The following is an 18,930-nucleotide window of genomic DNA, read 5'->3' as shown; positions in this document are numbered from 1 at the left end:
GCAGCGCTGCCCCTCCCCTCTCCGCGTCACGCGTGGGCGTGGCGCAGGGGGGCGTGGCGGGGGCCGTGGCGAGGGGAGCGATGCGCGCCGCGGCCTCACGGGCGGGAATTTTCTTCCGGGGTGCGGCCCGCTCGGGGGGGGTTTCGCTTCCGGGACGGCGCTGCGGGCCCTTCCCACCCCCGCCAGGTCGGTACCGGCGCGGCGCGGGCCCGGCGGGACGGCCAGGGCCGGGCAGGGCGGGGCCGGGCGGGGCGGGGCGGGGCGGGGTGGGGTGGGGCGGGGCGGGGGGAGGCCCGGGCTCGCCCCGCCCGTGAGGCGCCGTCACGCCCGCGGGGACCAGCGCAGGGGGGCCGGGGAGCGCGGCCGCGCCCCGCCGCCCCCCCCCCGCCCCGCCTTCCTCCCCTCAGGGCTGCGGGGCCTCCGCCGGCCGGGCCCGTCCCTCCCTGAGGGCTCCGCGGTGTCCCCCCCCGGGCTCGTCCCGATCCCCCGCGGGAGGGGGGGCGGCGCGTTGTCAGCCCCTCGGGCGGGGCGGCCTGCGGTTGGCTTAGCCCCGGGGGCGAGGGGAGGGTGGGTCTCGGTCCGCCGCCCCCGCGGAGCCCCGGGCCGGGGTCCCGGGGCGCCCCGGTGGAGCTGTCAGGGGTAAAAATGAACGGCGACCGCCGCGCGCCGGCAGCGAAGGCCCGGAGTCGGCGCTTACGAGCCTTTTAGCGGGGTTTTCCCAAGCACTGTTAAATTCACTCATGTAGCTGAGGCGGGGCAGGACGAGAAAGGCAGCATCTCTCATCTCGATTCAGAATTACTGTTGTTTTTGTCTTTGCTAAGGTTCCGTCGTAATTTGAAAGTAGTCAGGTTGGCCAGTCGTGGTAAATCTCAGCCCCAAAAGCCGAGACTTTTCAGTTCCGACTCCTCCGTACAGCTCCTCAGCTCGACAGCTTCCTGACAAAGGGTATATCCAGCGTGAGCATCGCTTGCTGCAGATGCTGTGTCCCAGCTTGTTACCAGGGCCTGACGGATCGAGAATTTCTCCAGGTCTCCGTAGTTGCACTTGCCTCAAAGGGTGAAAGGCATTTTCTGAGATAAGCGAGTCCAAGTCTCAGCCGGTGACACTTTAAGTTGTAATAAAAATAGATAAGATTCTCAGTGCGTTCTCTGTGAAGAGCATTGCTCAGCAGGAGATCCCATTCATCCTGCAGGTAAAGGATGAGCAGTCTGGCACTGGGAAAGACAAAGATTAGGATGTCATTGCGCTGCCGGCTGAGGTGCGTAAGCTTATGATAGACCCCTTAGCTGGGAGGACAGAAATCATCTTCTGACAAGGGTATTCTGAACCAAAAAGATAGAAACTCCCTTGCCAATCTCTAACTGAGGTTGTCCCCAAAGCATATCATAAAATGCCGCTTCCTCGATATTGAGGTAACGAAGCTACATGGGTCCTTTTCTCCCACCATCAGTGGCAGATAGATTTTTCCCTGCCTTTGGCGCAAAAGCTCGCAAGTAGCTTTTTTGGGCTCCCTTGGGAGCGGCTGACTTCTGACCGGAGCCATATACAGGCTGGCTCAGCAGTTAGAGTCTGAGTGTACTTTTCTCCCCTTTCTGTACGCCCCCAGCTGTGACCCCCTGAGAAGCAAACAGTCGGGCTGCGCCCCAGCCTGGCCTCCCCGTGTGAGCCTCCCCGGGCGCTCGCTGCCTCGGCAGGGGTGTTTGGCCTCGCAAAGGAGGCCTGCCCGCCTTGCCTTTGCTTGCCTGCCTTTGGTTGCCTTCCTTAGGAGAGTGCTTTGGGGTTTATCGCTTTAGAAGCTGGTGGTTTGGGAAGACTATGAGATTACAGGCTCCCCAATACTGTAAGCATTTGCACGTACTCGATGTGATTTCGTCTGTGTGAGTGTTCCTGATGGTATAAGTGAGACAGCTTTTTGAGGAAAACCCTGTGTGTGCTTAAACGCTGCAGGGTTAGTGCTGGAGATACCAGCCCTGTAAGAGAGGAAATGACTTATTCAGGTTATTTGCACTTCCATTTTTCATTTTAATGACCATCAGTACAGTATAAACGCTGAATAGACAGTGGGGAAAAATCAAATTGATAAGATGCAGTGCTTCTCTGTGGTTTGGGGTGGGACGTCATGTAATAGTTAGCTAATCCTGCTGCTATATCCTCCAGCAAAACAAAAAATGATGAAGCTTGATGTTCTTGATTGTGCTTGGGAGAACCCAGTTTCTCTGTGCTATATTTTTTCTTTCTTTTCTTTTTTCCTTCTAAAGGGGAAGGGGGCAAAAAGTTTTCAGACCATCTTACTACATCAGAAGAAAAAAGTAAAACAAGATACCGCCCCCTCTTCTTCCCCTTTACATGTTACTCGTAACGTTACAGGTAAGACATTGGGTTTCTTATTTCACTGTGTTTTGTGCGTTTGAAGTTCTGCTCTTAATGTTGTGGCGATGCGGATGTGTGCTATAGTTGCTTCGTTGTTTTTTGTGGGGTTTTTTTGCTTTCTTCTAAAAATAGGGGAAGGGGAGGAGAAGCCTTTAGACATGGCGCTGTTAAGCTGCACCTCGTGAAGTTTTGTGCGCCCCTGATCTCAGCTACCCAGAGACGCAGCCGCCCAGCCATTTAGTAATCTCTTTGCACGACTTCACAAGATTGACAGGCTGTCCTGCAGCTTCAGGTTTAGTAACATATTTTGCCAAGTTTGCACAGAGTCTGCTTTGGCATCTGAACATGCGCTATCCTGCAACCTTCATAGATTAAACAAAAAAAAGTCCTTCAAAGGCACACATGCCTTACTGTGTGCTAGTCCCTTCGATTCGGAGATTTCTTGGAGCAGGCACTGTGAGCCTTAGTATTCCCAGCCTGCCTGAAATTGTTTTGATATCTGCAGCACTCTGCTTAATCGACACTTCAGATGCCATCCAGCTTGGAAGCTCTTCATGCCACGAGTGGTCTTTAACATATTTACTTTCCTTTTTTTTTTTTTTTTTTTTTCTTTTTGGGCAAGTTTACATCTAATTTTGGATCGTTCTGAATTTTTACCATATATGGTCAGGGCTCCTTTTCAAACTTTGCCAAAATGAAACGTGATGATTGTAGAAAAATGAATTATGGAAGGAAAAATAGGAGAGCTAGTTTGTTAATCCCCATTGTTCATAAGTTATATTTTGCCATATGCAATATCTCAAATGGCACAAACGTCAGCTTCTTTTGCCAGGGAGTCACTTGCGCCCAGTGGATGGTCTGATAAGCTGGTGTTTAGAACTGGATTTTGTTCTTTTTCTTTCACCGGCATGTTATATGTTTTTTACCATGTGTCAGAAACGCCACTGATGAGTAACTTGGGTTAAATGATGTATTTAAGATGCTTTGAGGTCAAACGTGTGCTGGTCAGCTTTTGAAAAGCCTCTGAGGAGGATTTAGGACCTGGTGTCTCCTTCCTGATTCCTGTTCTACAGAGGAGGGATAGCAATATTACTTTCCCTTTTCAAAGTGCTTAGAAGGTACAAGTGCTAAGTATTTTGATCCATTATGCAATCAGTTGCCTATTTTTAGTGCCTGAACCATTTTTAATGTTCTTTGTACAATGCAAATGTGCTTTTATTGAGGCTGACAGAACAAACTGTTTCAAGCACTTAAGCCACAGGGAATGGGGATCTATCGGGGACTGGTTTAACATAACTCTTGTGAAAGGTGGTGTACAGCACATAAAGATCAGAGGACTGCTGCGAGGCGCCTGTAAATTAATTGGTGAGAGACTTCTCTAAAAATCCCAGTATTTCAAACTGCATGAAAGTAGGTGAAAAATGTTTTAAATGCAAATGATAGGCTAGCTCTGTTAACGTTGGTATTTTTTACCCCCTTTCCAGTAGGGTCGTGCACCTGCAACTGGGACAGCCATGGAGAAGAGTGGGAACATTCAGCTGGAGATTCCTGACTTCAGTAACTCTGTCCTGAGCCACCTGAATCAGTTACGCATGCAGGGGCGCCTGTGTGACATCGTGGTCAACGTCCAGGGGCAAGCTTTCCGTGCTCACAAGGTGGTGCTGGCTGCCAGCTCGCCCTACTTCCGCGACCACATGTCCTTGAACGAAATGAGCACCGTTTCCATTTCTGTCATCAAGAACCCTTCTGTTTTCGAGCAGCTCCTTTCCTTTTGTTACACCGGTAGGATATGTCTGCAGCTGGCTGACATCATCAGTTACCTAACAGCTGCCAGTTTCTTGCAGATGCAGCACATCATAGACAAGTGCACACAGATTCTCGAGGGAATTCATTTCAAAATTAATGTGGCAGAGGTGGAAGCAGAATTGAGCCAGACCAGGACAAAGCATCAGGAAAGACCACCGGAGTCTCACCGGGTCACGCCAAATCTAAACCGTTCTCTCAGCCCGCGTCACAACACCCCGAAGGGGAGTCGCCTGGGTCAGGTTAGCACGGTGCTGGACATTCGGGAGCTCAGCCCACCTGAGGAGTCCACCAGCCCCCAGATAATTGAGCAGAGTTCGGATGTGGAAAGCAGGGAGCCCATACTACGAATTAACAGAGCAGGACAGTGGTACGTTGAGACGGGAATGGGAGACCGCGGCGGACGGAACGATGATGACGTCCGGGTGCTAGGAGGAGTTCGCATTAAAACAGAGAACCTGGAGGAGTGGCTTGGGGCAGATCATCAGCCGTCGGGAGAAGATGGGAGCAGCGCTGAGGAGGTCACTGCTATGGTGATCGACACCACGGGCCATGGATCAATAGGCCAAGAGGCTTATGCGTTAGGGTCCTCCGGGGCCAAAGTGGTCAGGCCAACCAGTAGTGAGATTGACAGGTGAGTTTGCTTTAACTTAATTACTGACCTTGGCTCGGTAAGAGGAGGTTGTGCAAGATTTTCACTTGGCTGGGTTGGTCGCTTTGGAACATTTCATCCTTCTATTTCCTGTGGCCACCTTAAGGATAAGCACTGAAGGAATTTTTTCCTGGTGTTAGGAAGTGTATCCGGTTTGGGTTATAGTCTTTTGGCTGGGTAGTGATTAGCCCAGGATCTCCAGGTACAGGCTAGCTTGGGAAATTAATTAGCACTTGGAGGTGCACAGGTTGGATTCTCTACCTCTTTGTGTTTCAACTGAGGTGGGATTTTTGTCTAAAGAAGATGTTAATTTCAGCCTTTGTAGATTCCAGGCTCAGCATCAGAATTAATGAGGTCACATACAATATGTGTTACACAAAGTGTCATTGCAATGATGCCTTCTGGCCTGAAAATCTGAGGGTGGTTCTCTCTGAGAAACACGCTGGTCACCAGCTGTAGGTCAAGAGGAGATTTTCTTCCTGGTGCTCCAGGACAGCAGTGGGTCGTAAGCTTCCGTCTTCTGAAGCAGTTGAAGTGGGGAGCCCATCGGCCTCCGCTGTTGTTTTGATTTATATGAAAGAGCAGAAAGCCTTTATTGAAAATAGGTGGTGACATCTGCTGTGTTTTGATTCTCCATCCATCTGCTTCCCCTCCACTCCAGCATTTGTTTTCTTGCCCTTAGCTCAGCCCAAAGAACGGATCTGATAAAGGGCAGATCTGTTGTGTTTGGGGGGGGTTGTAAATGTGGGGTTTCCCTTCACATCTGCCTCTCTTCTCTTCTAGCTCAATCCCTCTGGTCCCATCAGGGAACAGCTACGTGGAAGCAGTGGATATTCTGTCACTTGTTGCTTAATAAATCAGTGTGTGGGAATGATCTTGAGCTGACCCTTGGGAGAGTGATCCTTTCCTAGTTCCTTAACTCTTTTCCACGGATCAGCTCGCCTCGAGCATTTCTTTTTGCACTGCACTCCATATCCACTGTTTCCTACCTGGAGTCCACCACATCACTTTTGTTTCACACTTAGAAGGGGGAGGAGGGCGAGGGTGGTGAAGGAGAGGTGCCCTTAGAGAAATGGTTTCTTCTCCTCTTGTGCAGTTCCTGAGTCACTGGGCCCATGTCGGTTTACTTGCGATAGCAACCGAAAAGCTCTCTGTTACTAAACTGGAAGCCAAATGACTCAGTTTTATCTTTCAGATGTTAAGGCTGAAAGCACAGACCAGTATGACTTGGTTTTTCCTTTATACTTGCGCTGTTCCACCTCCTGTGTGTTAGCTGGTGAGGATGAAGAGATGCTATACAGGTGCCTCCATTGCTCACCCGTTGTTCTACACATCATAGTGACCTGATGCCCATTAAAAACTCCATTTACACTCTTCCCCCACCCCACAGATTTAGCCCTTCTGGCAGCATGGTTGCTGTGACTGAGCGGTACAGATCAAAAAGCGAGTCTCCCGGGCGGATGGATGAGCCCAAGCAGCCCAGTTCCCAGGTAGGCAGATCAAGAAGTTTGCAAGTACATGTTGGCATTGAAGGTGAAGGGGACTGTGTTGTGCTGAAGTGTGTAATATTCTATATTTGCAAGCAATACTGTTTGTGAAACAAGAACCTTTCACTCTTGCGAAGGGTTTAGTTGCTCACACTGAGAATGTATGCCGTCGGTATGTGATTTAAAACTGATTTTGGCTGTTGTTTGGGATTTTGGCCAGATACCTGGAAAACACGAGGAGTTTCTCGTGTTGTCTGAGGGCATAAATATCAACCCTCGTTCTGGGCAGGCCACCAACTCCTGAGGAGAAACCCCATTTGCCTGCAGAGTTGGCTCTGCCCTAAAACACTGACAGCAAATGTCTGAGCTGAGGGAGGAGGTGTTAGCTGGCTTCTGTGGAAGACTGAGGGGTGACAACAGCTGAACCTTCCCATGCTAGTATCGAAACCATTCCAAAAAGCCCTCCAGGCACTACACCAGTAAACCTTTAGGGTGGAGTGTCAAAGGACTGTGGATTTGTACAGAGGTCTCTGTCGTGTCCTCAAGGGACTATGTTGCATAGCAGAATTGCAACGTAAAGTAGCTCTGAATTCTCTGTTTTCTTGAGCTATGGGCACATTTTTGGGGTAGGAAAGAGAGATCACAGAATCATAGATAAGCAGAAATGCAGGAGGGCAATGGGCTATAGTGTGCAGCAAAGCAGGACACAGTGATAATACCTGTGCCTAATCGTTTTGATCTAATTTTTTTGTTGCATGCAGTCAGTATCGCAGTGCCACTGTAGTACAAGTGCATCACCCAATACTGTGTAGAACGACTCTTGTGTGCCTGGCAGATAAGTCATGTGTCGGTTCGTAATCAGATGACTTTGCTGGAGGCAGGTGAGGAGTTACCAGGCCACTTTGCCCTTGAGTAAGACCAAGTGAAGCAAGGGGAGAAAACATCATGACTGCTGTCTGCTAACTTCGTAATACACTTCCATAAAACAAAAGATACTTTTTTGTCCCTATTTTGCCAAAGCTTTGTTTTGTGTCCTCAGAATACATCTAGAAAATTTCAGGTCAAACTAACCCTCCAGGGGAAATGTGACGTACAAAGCAGTTTTAGCTGTACGTACAGAAAAGCTGCTAGTATTTCTCCATCGTGAGATGGCCTCGAACATAAAACGGTAGGCTACCACCTACTCAGGAAGTATCATCACCTTCCGATCTCCTGATATTGCCATACCCATGCTAAAAATAGTCTGCCTGTTTCCCCTGCACGGTGGCAGTGGCAGAGTGGAGAGAAAGTACCACAGCATTGTGCATCTCCTGTAGTCCTGAGCGGCTTACCACTGCTTGTGCAGTCAGATTCAACAGGGCCTGGCAGAGTTACACTGCTGCTTGCGTGTGCACAGCCCTGCTTGACGGAGGAGAGGCTCTTCTGCTGTTGCACTATTTGCTTGTCCACGTTTGGCGTCATCGGGGAACAGTGTAAGAGCTGGGAGTGCAAATACTGCATCCTCCAGCACGGAGGCATTCAGGAGGCTGGCTGTTTGTGCTCCTTCTGAATACGATAGCCAGAAGCTGTCCTAGAGCCCGAGCTTGCAGTTCAGCGTTACCCTTGGCTGTTTGTCTTTCTGGCTTCAGAAAATAACGAGGAGCCACCTAGTCCTTGCTGCGTGACTCGGGCCAGGCATGTCAGCTCTCTGTGCTGCAGATCCTCCCCTGCAATGCCGCGGGGCTGGGATGGGTTACACAGTCATTGAGGAAAGCGTGATTCATTATAAAATGAATCCCAGATGACACCTGAATAAATACCTGTGTAAAGTGGTACCTGAAGAGTTTCAGATGTGATTTGTAGTTTATTCCACCTTAGTTTTACTGCAGGCTCATCAATTGCCTTAATTTTTTAACCTTTAGTAAGTAAAGAGAGCATGGTATACAATATTTTAATCAAACTGGCCCAAGTTTTTTAAAAAGTAACATGTATTGACACGTTTGGTCCACAACTCAATCAGTGGCTAAGCACCCTCCTGACAAGGGCTGTCTTTTCCTCCCCAGATCTAGCGAATGACTTGGCAGAAGTGGCCGCCATAGCAGAGGTTTCTAATTGATTGCTCATTTGTCTTCAGCCCCAAGGCTCCAGTTAAGCACTTAAATGTGTGCTTGAGGTTGAAGACATTAGTGCTGCCGATTTCGAGGTTTGGCACATGCTTCAGTGCGTTACTGGCTGGACTGGGGCCTGATCTTCTTTCCTGCAGTTTGTTTTAGGCTGCTTGTTATTTAAATCTCTGTTGCTTCCTTTGCAGGGGGAGGAATCGGCCATGCTTGGAGTGAGCGGTTATGTGGAATATCTCCGGGAGCAGGAGGTTTCAGAGCGCTGGTTCCGGTACAACCCACGGCTCACTTGTATTTACTGCGCCAAATCCTTCAACCAGAAAGGCAGCCTGGACCGGCACATGCGTCTCCACATGGGCATCACGCCTTTTGTCTGCCGCATGTGTGGGAAGAAGTACACCCGCAAGGATCAGCTGGAGTATCACATCCGCAAGCACACGGGCAACAAGCCTTTTCATTGCCACGTCTGCGGCAAAAGCTTCCCTTTCCAGGCCATCCTCAACCAGCACTTTCGCAAGAACCACCCTGGCTGTATGCCTCTGGAGGGGCCCCACAGTATCTCCCCCGAGACCACCGTCACGTCTCGGGGGCAGACGGAGGAAGAATCTCCTCCACAGGAGGAGGCTGTCGCTGTGGGGGAGACGGCACAGGGATCTGTGTCCACAACTGGGCCGGATTGAAACACGGCTGCAGAGTCTGGGGAGAAAGGACCATCTTCCCATTTTTGGCTCTAAAGAGTCAGCACCAACCTGGCAGGCTGGTACTGTAATTAGTGCAATGCCACCACTGGACAGAAAGAAGCTCCCAAGATGTTGCCAAAATTGCAAAATCTTTCTCTCTCTCTCTCTCTCTCTCTCTTTCTCAACTCCCCCCCCAACACACACACACACACACACACATAGAGTGTTAAAAGTTTTTCTCCCTTATTCCTCCTCCTCTCGGAGAAAAACAAAACAACTGTGTCAATCAACTTCTTATTCAGGGATCAACAGGATTTTAAATTTTTTTAATGTTCCGTAGTGATCTGGGACGAGCAGTCATTTGTATTTCTCGACAGCATTTTGGCCCAGCAGCTGGGTCCCGCCGGCTGTCAGCCGTGCAGACCCGGTGAGCCTGGCGTCGGGGCTGCTCCTCGCCGTGCCTGCTGGTCCAGCTCAAGGGGCAAGCAGGGGCAAAGCGCTGTTGCCTTCCTCCACTCCCCAGGCAGTTGCCACGTTAAAAAAAGACTGTCCTGGTGGAACCTGCCTTGCCCGAATGTATTTATCCCTGTCTTATTTTTGGTGTGTCTCTTTTTACCTTTTTACTTAGACTATTATTTTAGGGCTTTTGGCTTGCCCATTCCAGGCGTGCGGCCTCAATGCCCTTTGTTACAAGCTGGCACGGTTATAAAGTGATTTTCTAGAGGTCAGCAGAATTTGAAGCACTTCGGCTACTGAAAGTGAAATTTAGCAGCTGTGAGGTTTGCATGAGGCTCTGATGCATTGGGAGAGGGGTTGGAGGGGTCTTTCAGAGGACGTTGTCCTTTGCTGTTGCTGATCGGGAGAGTTCAGAGCACTCTGATGTCCTGACTGGTGCGCTGCCGTGCTTCAGGTGTTGCCGGGCATTAGGAAGAGTTTTTCTGGACGGGCTGAATTGCGGAGTTAGAGGCTGGCTACCAAAGTCGTCCTTCACCCCTGCTCCCCCTTCAACACGCACTTGATCTTTTATAACAGCAATATGGTATACTGAAATACTGTTGTCCCAGCCAAGCAATCGTGGGTGGTTGCTTTTAAACGTGTTTCTACAAACTAGTTTGATAACTTTTTTATCAATGAAATGCAAAAAGGAAAAAAAAACCCTACTTTATTTCCTTGTAACAGTTCAGGAAACTTAAAAGTGAATGGTTCCTAGAGCAATCACAACTCTGTCCCCTTGCATGGACTTAAACTTTTGTATTCTAAGCAGCTCTGATGTTTAGAGCAAGGTAAGCAAACCCGGAGAGACATGCCTGCATTGTGTTTTGTAGGTGTTTGCACGTGCTTACGTGTTTCATAAACGGAAAAGCATGGGACAGGTAGATAAGTGCAAATATCTTGACATCTTTTGAAGAAGTCTTTTAAAAAAATATGCAATACTTTAAGAGTTTTCTCTGGTTCTGATGCCGAGTTGTTCATGAACGACAGGTTGCGCAGATTGGGCTTGGGAGAGGACGTTTGGTTGAAGGAGTTCTCTTGAGGATGTATAACGTGTACAATAAGGAAGGATGAAGTTCTGATCCCTAAGGTTATGGGAGGAACAATGAGACACTGAAAAAGGAATACACTTCATCTTGCTTTGGCAAAGCAAGCTGGGCGAGCGGTTAGAGCGTGGGCTTGACGAGCAGGAGACTTGCCAAGTGAAAATAAAGCTTGCCCCGCAGTCTGACTGCACAATTTTGGGCACGTGGAAACATCTCCAGGTCTCGCTTTCCCCACCTGCAAATTGGGACTCGGGAGCCTTCTCCTGCCTGTTTAGAGGGAAGAATTTGGAGAAGGGTGATGTATTCCTGCCTCGCTTTCTATATTTTTCTGTCTCACTGTTCCTCCCATGTCTCTCTCAAAAAGCTCTGATGTTTTTGTGGCTCTCAGACGTGGCTCTAATGTTTTTGTGTGTGTGGTGAAAGGCAGGGCTTGGTGCCAGGATCACGCGTAAGAGGTGTGTGCTCCTAAGAGAGGAACCTTTGCAGGTGGTGTGAGCCCGGGACCTGCAGAGTACAATTTCATTGACCATTTCAAACAGGAAAACTGACATTTCACCTCCGTTTTCCTTCTGTCCCTTCTTCCTCCTCTCCTGTCAAGTGCATCGTCACACAGTGAATGATTTTCTAAGCGGCCACCCGAGGGACCAGCCCCATTGGGTTTCCTGTCGAAGGTCAGACCGGATTGTACCAAAAGAGAAACGTTGCCAGAGAGCAGTCGCGGAAGATGAGAGATAAGAGGGTGGCTAAGGTAGGTTTCATTGCAATCGAGGTGTGGGGAGGAGCGGAAATGCGCAGAGTATGCTGCTTTAGTCATAGCTTTTGAAGTTACCAAAAATCAAAAAGAAGAAAGTTAAAAACTTTGAAATCCTATCCTGTTCACACTAGAGAGCATCAAAAGTTACTTTTAGTTGCTTAAAAGATTTTTAAGTGTTTTAAAATAGAACTTTTAAAAGAATACTACCAAACTATAAAAACATTAAATTATTTATATACATATATTATATATAAATATAGTGGGAAAGTTTCCCTGCTAAGCTTGCTGTGAAGAGAAGGGTGAAGGTGCAGTAACTGCTACACAAGCAACATTTTCCTGAAACAGATGGCAACCGATCCATCAAAGCGTAGTGATGAAGGGCTGACATAAAAATGGTGAATGCCTTTATTCCTGTGGCATAGCTGTGAGTTTCCCGAGCAGGTTTTTGTTTTACTCTATTGATACTGTGAAGGGAGGAGCATCCTAACAGGCCAGGATGCCAGCAGAGCGTCCTGCCTTGCTGATTCGCTACTTTCAATTGGCCTGGTGAAAACCATGAAGTTGGTCCTTCATATCGTACTAGGCTAGTCTGAAAACGAAGCTTGTGAAAGGTTTTCATTTTTTCCTCTTTTATGTTGGTTTTTGTTTTGTTTTGTTGTTTTTTTTGGTGCAGAGGTTGCCACTGTATAAACTATCATTTCTGATTGCATGCAAAAGAGCCAATATCTTGCCCGGGCCTCACTGAGGTGAAGTTTATAGCTTGTAGCTAGAGTCAGTATAAGGTATGGTAGTGGGAATCATTTTAATATTATTTCTGTACATTTAATGGACGTGTATGTGTATGTATGTGTGAGAATCATGGTGTCTCTAATGTTTTCTTGAACAGCGCGGAAAGCAGTTTAGGCCCATCCGCACTAGAAGATGGAACCAGTTCAGAGGAATTGTTTGTTAAACTTTTCTTTCAGTAGTTGACTTCCTCAGTGCAGATAAGGCCAAGGTTCAAGAAAAGGTGTTGGAGGTCGAATATGGTATGGAAAAACCTCATGTGAATTTTCTGGCAGTGGTGTAGCCACTTGGAGCTGCTTTCCACGTCAGCATGACACCGTCTTTTGTTGCCTCTCCATTGGCAAACCGCGTAGCTCTATGGTTGCCCTGAAGCCGTGGAGAATCAGGTGCCAACTTGCCAAGTGCGAATGCTTCTGTGATGGGTTGAGGCACGGCTTTGCATTTCCATGTCTAGCTGCAGCTTTTTCCCTCTGCCAAAACTGTGATTTCAACTGTGATTTAAGGAGGATGTGAAGAGAACTCTGTTGTATTTCAATACCTCTGTACGTAACATTTCTGTCCGCTTCAGAGTTAGGGCTTACTAACCCGTGTGTTCGCTTGCCTCAGGCAACAGGGGGAACACGCTCTGTTTCTGCAGTTTTCTGTCTCGGAAGGGGAACACGGTTCTTTGCTGTGGCAGAGAAACCTTCCAAATGTGAAGTGTTGCGGTTATCTCCTTCTCCTTGAGCCTGCAGAAAGCCCCGGTGCCAAGTCACAGCAGAGTGACGTGACGGTTGCCGTGGCTGTTCCCCGCTGCTGCCCGGTTCCCTGTGAATAGCTGTGAAAATAACAAGAATTATATTAATACTGTGTTGCTGCTTTGGGGAAAAGCTGAACCTCTTCCTTTCTAGAGGATGACCCATGTGAAGCTGGGGAAGGGAAAACGCAGAAGGTCTTTTTGCTCTCTTGCAATGGGAGTATGTGAAAGCAAACCGTGCTGCTTATTTCCAGCAGCCAGATAGAGAGGGATGAAGGAGGAGGCTTTGTGAAATGTGAATTTATACCAGGAGGCTGAGAACACGCTTAGAGCCGCTCAGTGAGATCCAGGGGTATCAGCCTGGTAAGAGTCAGAGCAGCCGATGCAGATGGGCAGTTCCTCACTTGTCCTCCCCGCGTTGTCCGCCCATCAGGTCCAGTCCTTTGTCTTACCTGCGTCTTCTCTACAAAATTTTCAAGCTGTGATCTGTATAATTTAACTTTCGGAAGTTTGGGTGGCTGAAGGGCAGGAAGAATAGAAAGTATTTTGTGGCTCTTGCGGCTGTTTTAAATCCAGCCGAGGTCGGTAGCAACTGACGCTGTTCCCATCCGACAGCTATTCAGGGCTGGGATTGCACTTGGTCTCGCTGCGGTCTCGCTGAAGAGCACAGCGGGGTGGGCTCGGCGGGGAGGGCTCAGGGAGAGGATTTCAGCCCTCTGCGAGATCAAGGTTGAAATAAATTGACAGGACAGATCTCCCGGCTTGTCCTGCTCTTCTTTTGTGACAGCGGGGTGACTTTGGTTTCCAGGGCAGGCTCTCCCATGCCTCTATGCAGTAGTAATTTCACTTAAAAATGTGATGCCCGGTTCGGTAAATGCCTGTAAGCAGTCTGGTCCTCGAGCAGAGTCCTTCTGCCACCTTCGGGTGACTCAACCCTAACGATGCATTTCCAGGAGCAGAGCTGTAGCTTTTATTTGCTGCTGCCTTCATTTCTCCTGCAGAACCCAACCTATAAACAGAAAGACAGATGAAAAGGTGCAGCTTATTTAGGTGGAAGGTAGCTTGTGAGGTAGAGCGAGTCATGCATCTTTAAAACCAACAAAAACTAGCACCCCTTAAACGTATTATTTAATATTTATAAAATTCTGCTCTGTGCTCCATGACATGCCTGCCAATTTAGCCGTACCAGCACCTGAGTGTTTGTGCAGATTAGTGACACCAAATGCTGTTCTTGCTCTAGCGGAAATATTTTGGGGATGGGAGAAGTCAAGGAGCTGTAATTCAGGAAATTGCTGATTTTTGTCAGGGTTTGGGCTCCGAGTTTCCCCTGGGAGCTGAGCCCGGAGCCAGGACTGTGGATGGAGCTGCCGCCAGCATAGCCTCGCCTGGCGATAGCCGTGTTCTCAGAGGTGAGCGTCACTCCTGTCATGAGGTGAGATCCAGGCACAGAGCTTTGATGTCTTCAGTTGGAAGGTCCTAAAGAGGAGCTAAGTATCTTTGTTTTAATCATTGTCACTCAAAGGATATTTTAATACAGAATACATACATATATATGTATGTACCTTTATACATACATATATATATATATATATATATATATTTGTAACCAAATAGAAGCTAGAACTATGCAAACACTACTGGCTGCTGCTTGAAACTAATGTCTACCAGAACATTTTGGAATAGAGTAGATTTGGAGCAGATCTGTTGAGGTTTTTTTGTTTTTAAATAAAACGCAGCAGATCCAAGTTTTGCTGCAGTTAGTCTTAGTTGAAACTTAGGTTATTCCTATTCTGGAACCCACTCAATTGGGTTATAAAATTATCTGAAGAGTCCTACCGTCTCTAAAATATTTCCATCTGCCTTGGTATTACTGCTGAAAGGCTTTCTTTTGTGTAACATAGGAAAACACAGAGGCTGGGACTTGGAGAGGCTGAAGGTGCTGTTTGGGGTGATAGTTAGAAGTAGAACCAAGAAAGGCCTGGGAGCATTTTCTTGTGGACGTAGGATTGAGTTGGCTTCAAGGAATCTTCCTACTTGTGAAGTGTCTGTCGCTGAGATGGAGACAGCGATCGAAGCGTCACCGGGCTGAACTCTGGTCCTGGGGGAGGTATCGGGAATCTTCCCGCTGAAGCTGATGGTACCGGGGTTTAGTCTGCTGGGAGAAATTTCATGTGGTTCCTACCATTTCTTTGTGTCGGATCCAATCTTTGCTTTTGGGATTAACTACGGTATATCCAGCTGTAATCTTCAGTAACCCTTGGCTTTTTATTCCTGGGGACTGTAGAAAATTCAGGTTTCCTATAACATTATCCTCATCCCAACTGTGAACAAGTTACTACTGCTTCTTATAATTTATTGTCTTTCTGTTCCTGAGCGTCTGCGTGATCCAGCTGTTCACCAGCACCACCTTCCAGTGCTTCATGAGCTTTTATGCACAGGGAATTGTTGCAATGGATTAGTTGACCACGCTAGTTGGAAGAGTAGAAGCCTTTGGAGACTGACTTTTGCTTCCTCTAGCTGTCATTAGAGAGTGCACACACACATACCTGTATATACATATATATGTATGCATATATAAAGTGTTTCAATATAAACTCATTTAGCATTAATCTTATTTAATTTATATTTTAATCCAGTTGTAAACCAAAGTATTACAGCTTGTGAAATGATGTGTCTTGGAAATAGGAGGAAGCTTTTTAGATGGTAGCTCTGAAAGATCTCTGCTGACAAAAATGCGGATATGAACGAGACTTACGAGCTTGTGCTGGTGAATCCTAGAGCTTTGCAGCCTTGGAAGGATTTAAGACTTATTTGCTGAGTCAAGTTTGACGGTGGGGAGGCCAGCGTGGGTTATCATTTTTAAATACTGTTGGTTTGGTGTTTTTTTTTTCTCATCCGGCATAAGTTGGTATTGGAGGAATGCTACAAGAGCGGTATGGCGGGATGTCTGACGGAGGTGAGGCGCGTGGTTGAAGCTAAGAGGGCCGTGTCAGGTAGCGCCGTTTGCTTCTGGTGTCTTCTGTTCACAGGTTGAGGTGTGCTGTGTTCAGCTCTGGGCATCGCGGTACCGCCTCGTGGAAGGACCCTGCAGGCAGCTGCTCGGTCGGTGGTTTGAAGGAGCGCTTTAAATGCGTGACTCAGCAGCGTTTCTGCTGCTGGGCGTTTCCAGCAGAATCACTTTGGAGCCTCTGCCACCCTGCTGTGCCTGCTGGGCACAGAACCTGGCGCTTCTGCCCTGCCTCTGAATTGGGAGGCTTTAAGGAAGCAGGAGGACTTGCCTGCTAGAATGCCTCGAGGAAATTCCCTGCTAGAATGCCTCGAGGAAATTCCCTGCAAGGGAAAATGAGGCAGGAATTTAGGCGTGAGTTTGCTGTGTATGCTGTAGCATGGATCTCAAGTGATTCCATATGGTCCCCTTCCTGACCCCTTCCTTATTAACGCAGGGTTTGGATGGACTTTTGTAAACACGCGCATGGAAAAGGCGGGACGGGCTGTCCCAGTGCTGGCACTGGTTCTGCCAGCATCCCCTTCGTCCTGCTGTTCCTTGCTGTGGTATCCAGCAGGGCTGGGAGCCGAGCGGTGTTTGTGGAGATGGGGAGCAGCTGCCGCCCCACCAGCTGCTCCTGGGCTTCGGCTCATCTGCGCAGGCAGAGCTATCAAAGCAACCCATGAGGTGGGGTTCAGGGCCTTCTGAAGGCTTGGAAATTGCAAAGTTTTTCATGGAATTTAACAGCTTTGTAGGAAAACAAGTATCTTCTGTCAAGCCTAGAAATAAAAAGGTAGAAGCCAGCAACTCAGACTGTAGTCTGGCACAACTGGCCGCTGGAGGGAGAAGGTCACAAAACCAACCGCTAGTGTGTTTAGTGTCTGATTTACAGTTTTAGAACACAGCCTTTTGCTATTTACTGATGTCTAGAGGTGCTTTTTTTGTATTATTATTTTAGTAACCTCTGTGGAGGTGCACGTTCTGCTGTGACTGACGGAAAGAAGAAATGGGTTCAAAGATAAAATCTTGCTGATTCTTCTGTGCCGGGGAGCAATTACCTTTCCAATGAATTAGCAAATGCTCTGAACAAGCTCACCTCTAACAGTCTCCCACAGGCTCGGCAGTAGCTGTGCTTCCTCTCGCCCGTCTGCTCAGCCTGCACGCGAGAGTCTCTTTTCATAGAAGGCTTCCCTGCGTCCCTTATCGAGCACGGTGATGGTCCACCTGCCTTCGTTAGCGAGTAAGTTCATGTCATGCTCCCCAGCAGGGAGGCAGGGCTGGCGCCCAAAGGCCTCCCTCCCACCCTCCCTTATTCCAGACTTCTCTGCCGCTCCCCTGGAGTAGGGAATATTGCGCCACCGCATGCTGCATTGCACAGCACAAAACAAGGGGTAGAGAGTTCTATCCTACCAGCGCATTTCTAGTTACCGTTCTTTTTCTTTTCATCTGTCTCCGGCCTATGGAGAAGTCCCGCTGCTCCCTGTGCCTGGGTGCAGTCCAGGTTCCTGTTCCCGTTAGACTATGCCAAGCTGTATTTTTGTTACCTTTTTTTTAGTATTATCATGTAAAAATGGGCAGCTTTAACGGGCTTCCTATTTCATATCAGTTAAGCTTTTGAAACATATTCAGGTATCTTTTAAATACTGCTGTGTAAGTTCCTTGTTTAATCTGACATATTCTGATTTATTATTTTAACTGCAGTTATCGACGGCAGTACTTTTAAAAAAAAAATCAGTGCATTAATTTTTTTGCAGACTGTCAGCTATGTTAAGCCGCCAGCTTTACTTAGTTTTTGTCAATACACTTAACCGCCCCTTGCCCTCAGATCTGTGGTTAAGTGTCTTCATTATTTTTATATTGCAGTGAAGCTTATTTATTTGAACCTTCCCGTTACCTTTGCAGTCAGACCCAACACCGTTGTCTACGGAACTGGGAAAGCGATCAGACAGGAGAACTGAAGCGAGATCGGTTTGTTTTACTACTGGCTGTAAAATACAGCAAGTAGCAGCATAAAATTGAAACTACTCAGTCTGGGGCGGGGGGAGGAATCGCAAAACCAGGGCTGAGAAGCTTCTTGGAAATGAGTGTTAACCTGGTGATGTCACTTCTCTGGTTCCCCATTTGGTCAAGTTCAAAAGCCGCGACGTGCGGTGGGTTTGGGCTCCGTTCATTCAGCTACGTGTGTAGGGCATTGGTTTGATAGGGGAGGCTGTGCTCCCGTGATGCTCTTTTCTTAGCGTTTAGACGTCTAAGGAAACTCTATGGATTACTGTGAAGCTTCTCTTTACTACTTCATTGTATGTAAATCAGTAACTGACACAGCTCCTGGTGTAGAGGTGAGGGCTGGCGGGGAGGAGGAAGGTGCCCTCTTCTCGTGGGGGCTGTGGGTTACTCTAACAAAAGGTGGACAGTGCAATTCTCCCGATGACAGCTTTGGTTTTGGCAAGAGGAGTGAAGCCTTGTCACCTGCCACGAGGTGAATGCCTCCTGCCTTTGCTCCGTAGGAACCCCCGGGATGGGGTTCTGTTGGCAGGGGCTGTCGTCAGTGCCGGCTGATGGCAAACTGGATCTCTGGTGGAGGTCAGGAATGATGGTGTACTGGTGCACAGGTACTTTTCTCAACTGTTAGAAGGTTTCCAAAGCCAGGGTTATGCTGTTGGGGCAAGCGGCCCTTCTGGGTTGTGGATGAATTTGGGATGGAGAGCCGACAGTAAGACAGGCCAAGGGGTGCAAGAGTAATCCTTCTTGGTGGCAAAACAGGGACTTCTCTGAATAAGCTCTTTGAAAAGCTGAGTTAGGAAGACAATAATATGCAGCTGTATGTTCTTGCGGTAACATACTCCTCCCCTTGTGCCCCCTGCTTACGGGGGGCAGCGAAGGACGAGAGGAGACTGTAGGAGAGGTTAGCTCACAGAAATGAAGGCAAGGTATTCCAAGTACTGCTTTTGTCTGAAAAGGGAAGGGGACGGACGCTGTTTTCCCCTGCGCCTCTGCTATCTCAAACACTAGCTGGAGCTCCCCCGAGCTGTGCCCCAGTT

General features: G+C 48.3%; 1 protein-coding gene across 1 annotated transcript; it reads left to right on the top strand.

Annotated features, from left to right (window-relative positions):
* The first annotated feature begins 49 nt into the window (after positions 1-49).
* On the top strand, positions 50-16,196 carry ZBTB37 (zinc finger and BTB domain containing 37). The gene is made up of 5 exons (XM_063343743.1): positions 50-186; positions 2,260-2,368; positions 3,856-4,808; positions 6,217-6,316; positions 8,604-16,196. Exons 3-5 carry the CDS (start codon positions 3,886-3,888, stop codon positions 9,090-9,092), a joined length of 1,512 nt encoding a protein of 503 aa, XP_063199813.1. The 5' UTR covers positions 50-186; positions 2,260-2,368; positions 3,856-3,885; the 3' UTR covers positions 9,093-16,196.
* Positions 16,197-18,930: the final 2,734 nt, after the last annotated feature.

Source organism: Chroicocephalus ridibundus, chromosome 8 (assembly GCF_963924245.1).
Source record: "Chroicocephalus ridibundus chromosome 8, bChrRid1.1, whole genome shotgun sequence".
Lineage (NCBI taxonomy): Eukaryota > Metazoa > Chordata > Aves > Charadriiformes > Laridae > Chroicocephalus > Chroicocephalus ridibundus.
The sequence above is the reverse complement of the archived record's forward strand: the minus strand, read 5'-3'. Positions and strand labels throughout refer to the sequence as shown.

Coding starts and splice junctions, on each gene's coding strand:
- ZBTB37 (XM_063343743.1), top strand. CDS start 3,886: ATGGAGAAGAGTGGGAACATTCAGCTGGAGATTCCTGACTTCAGTAAC. Junction 4,809..6,216: donor ACCAGTAGTGAGATTGACAG/GTGAGTTTGCTT, acceptor CCCACCCCACAG/ATTTAGCCCTTCTGGCAGCA. Junction 6,317..8,603: donor CCAAGCAGCCCAGTTCCCAG/GTAGGCAGATCA, acceptor CTTCCTTTGCAG/GGGGAGGAATCGGCCATGCT.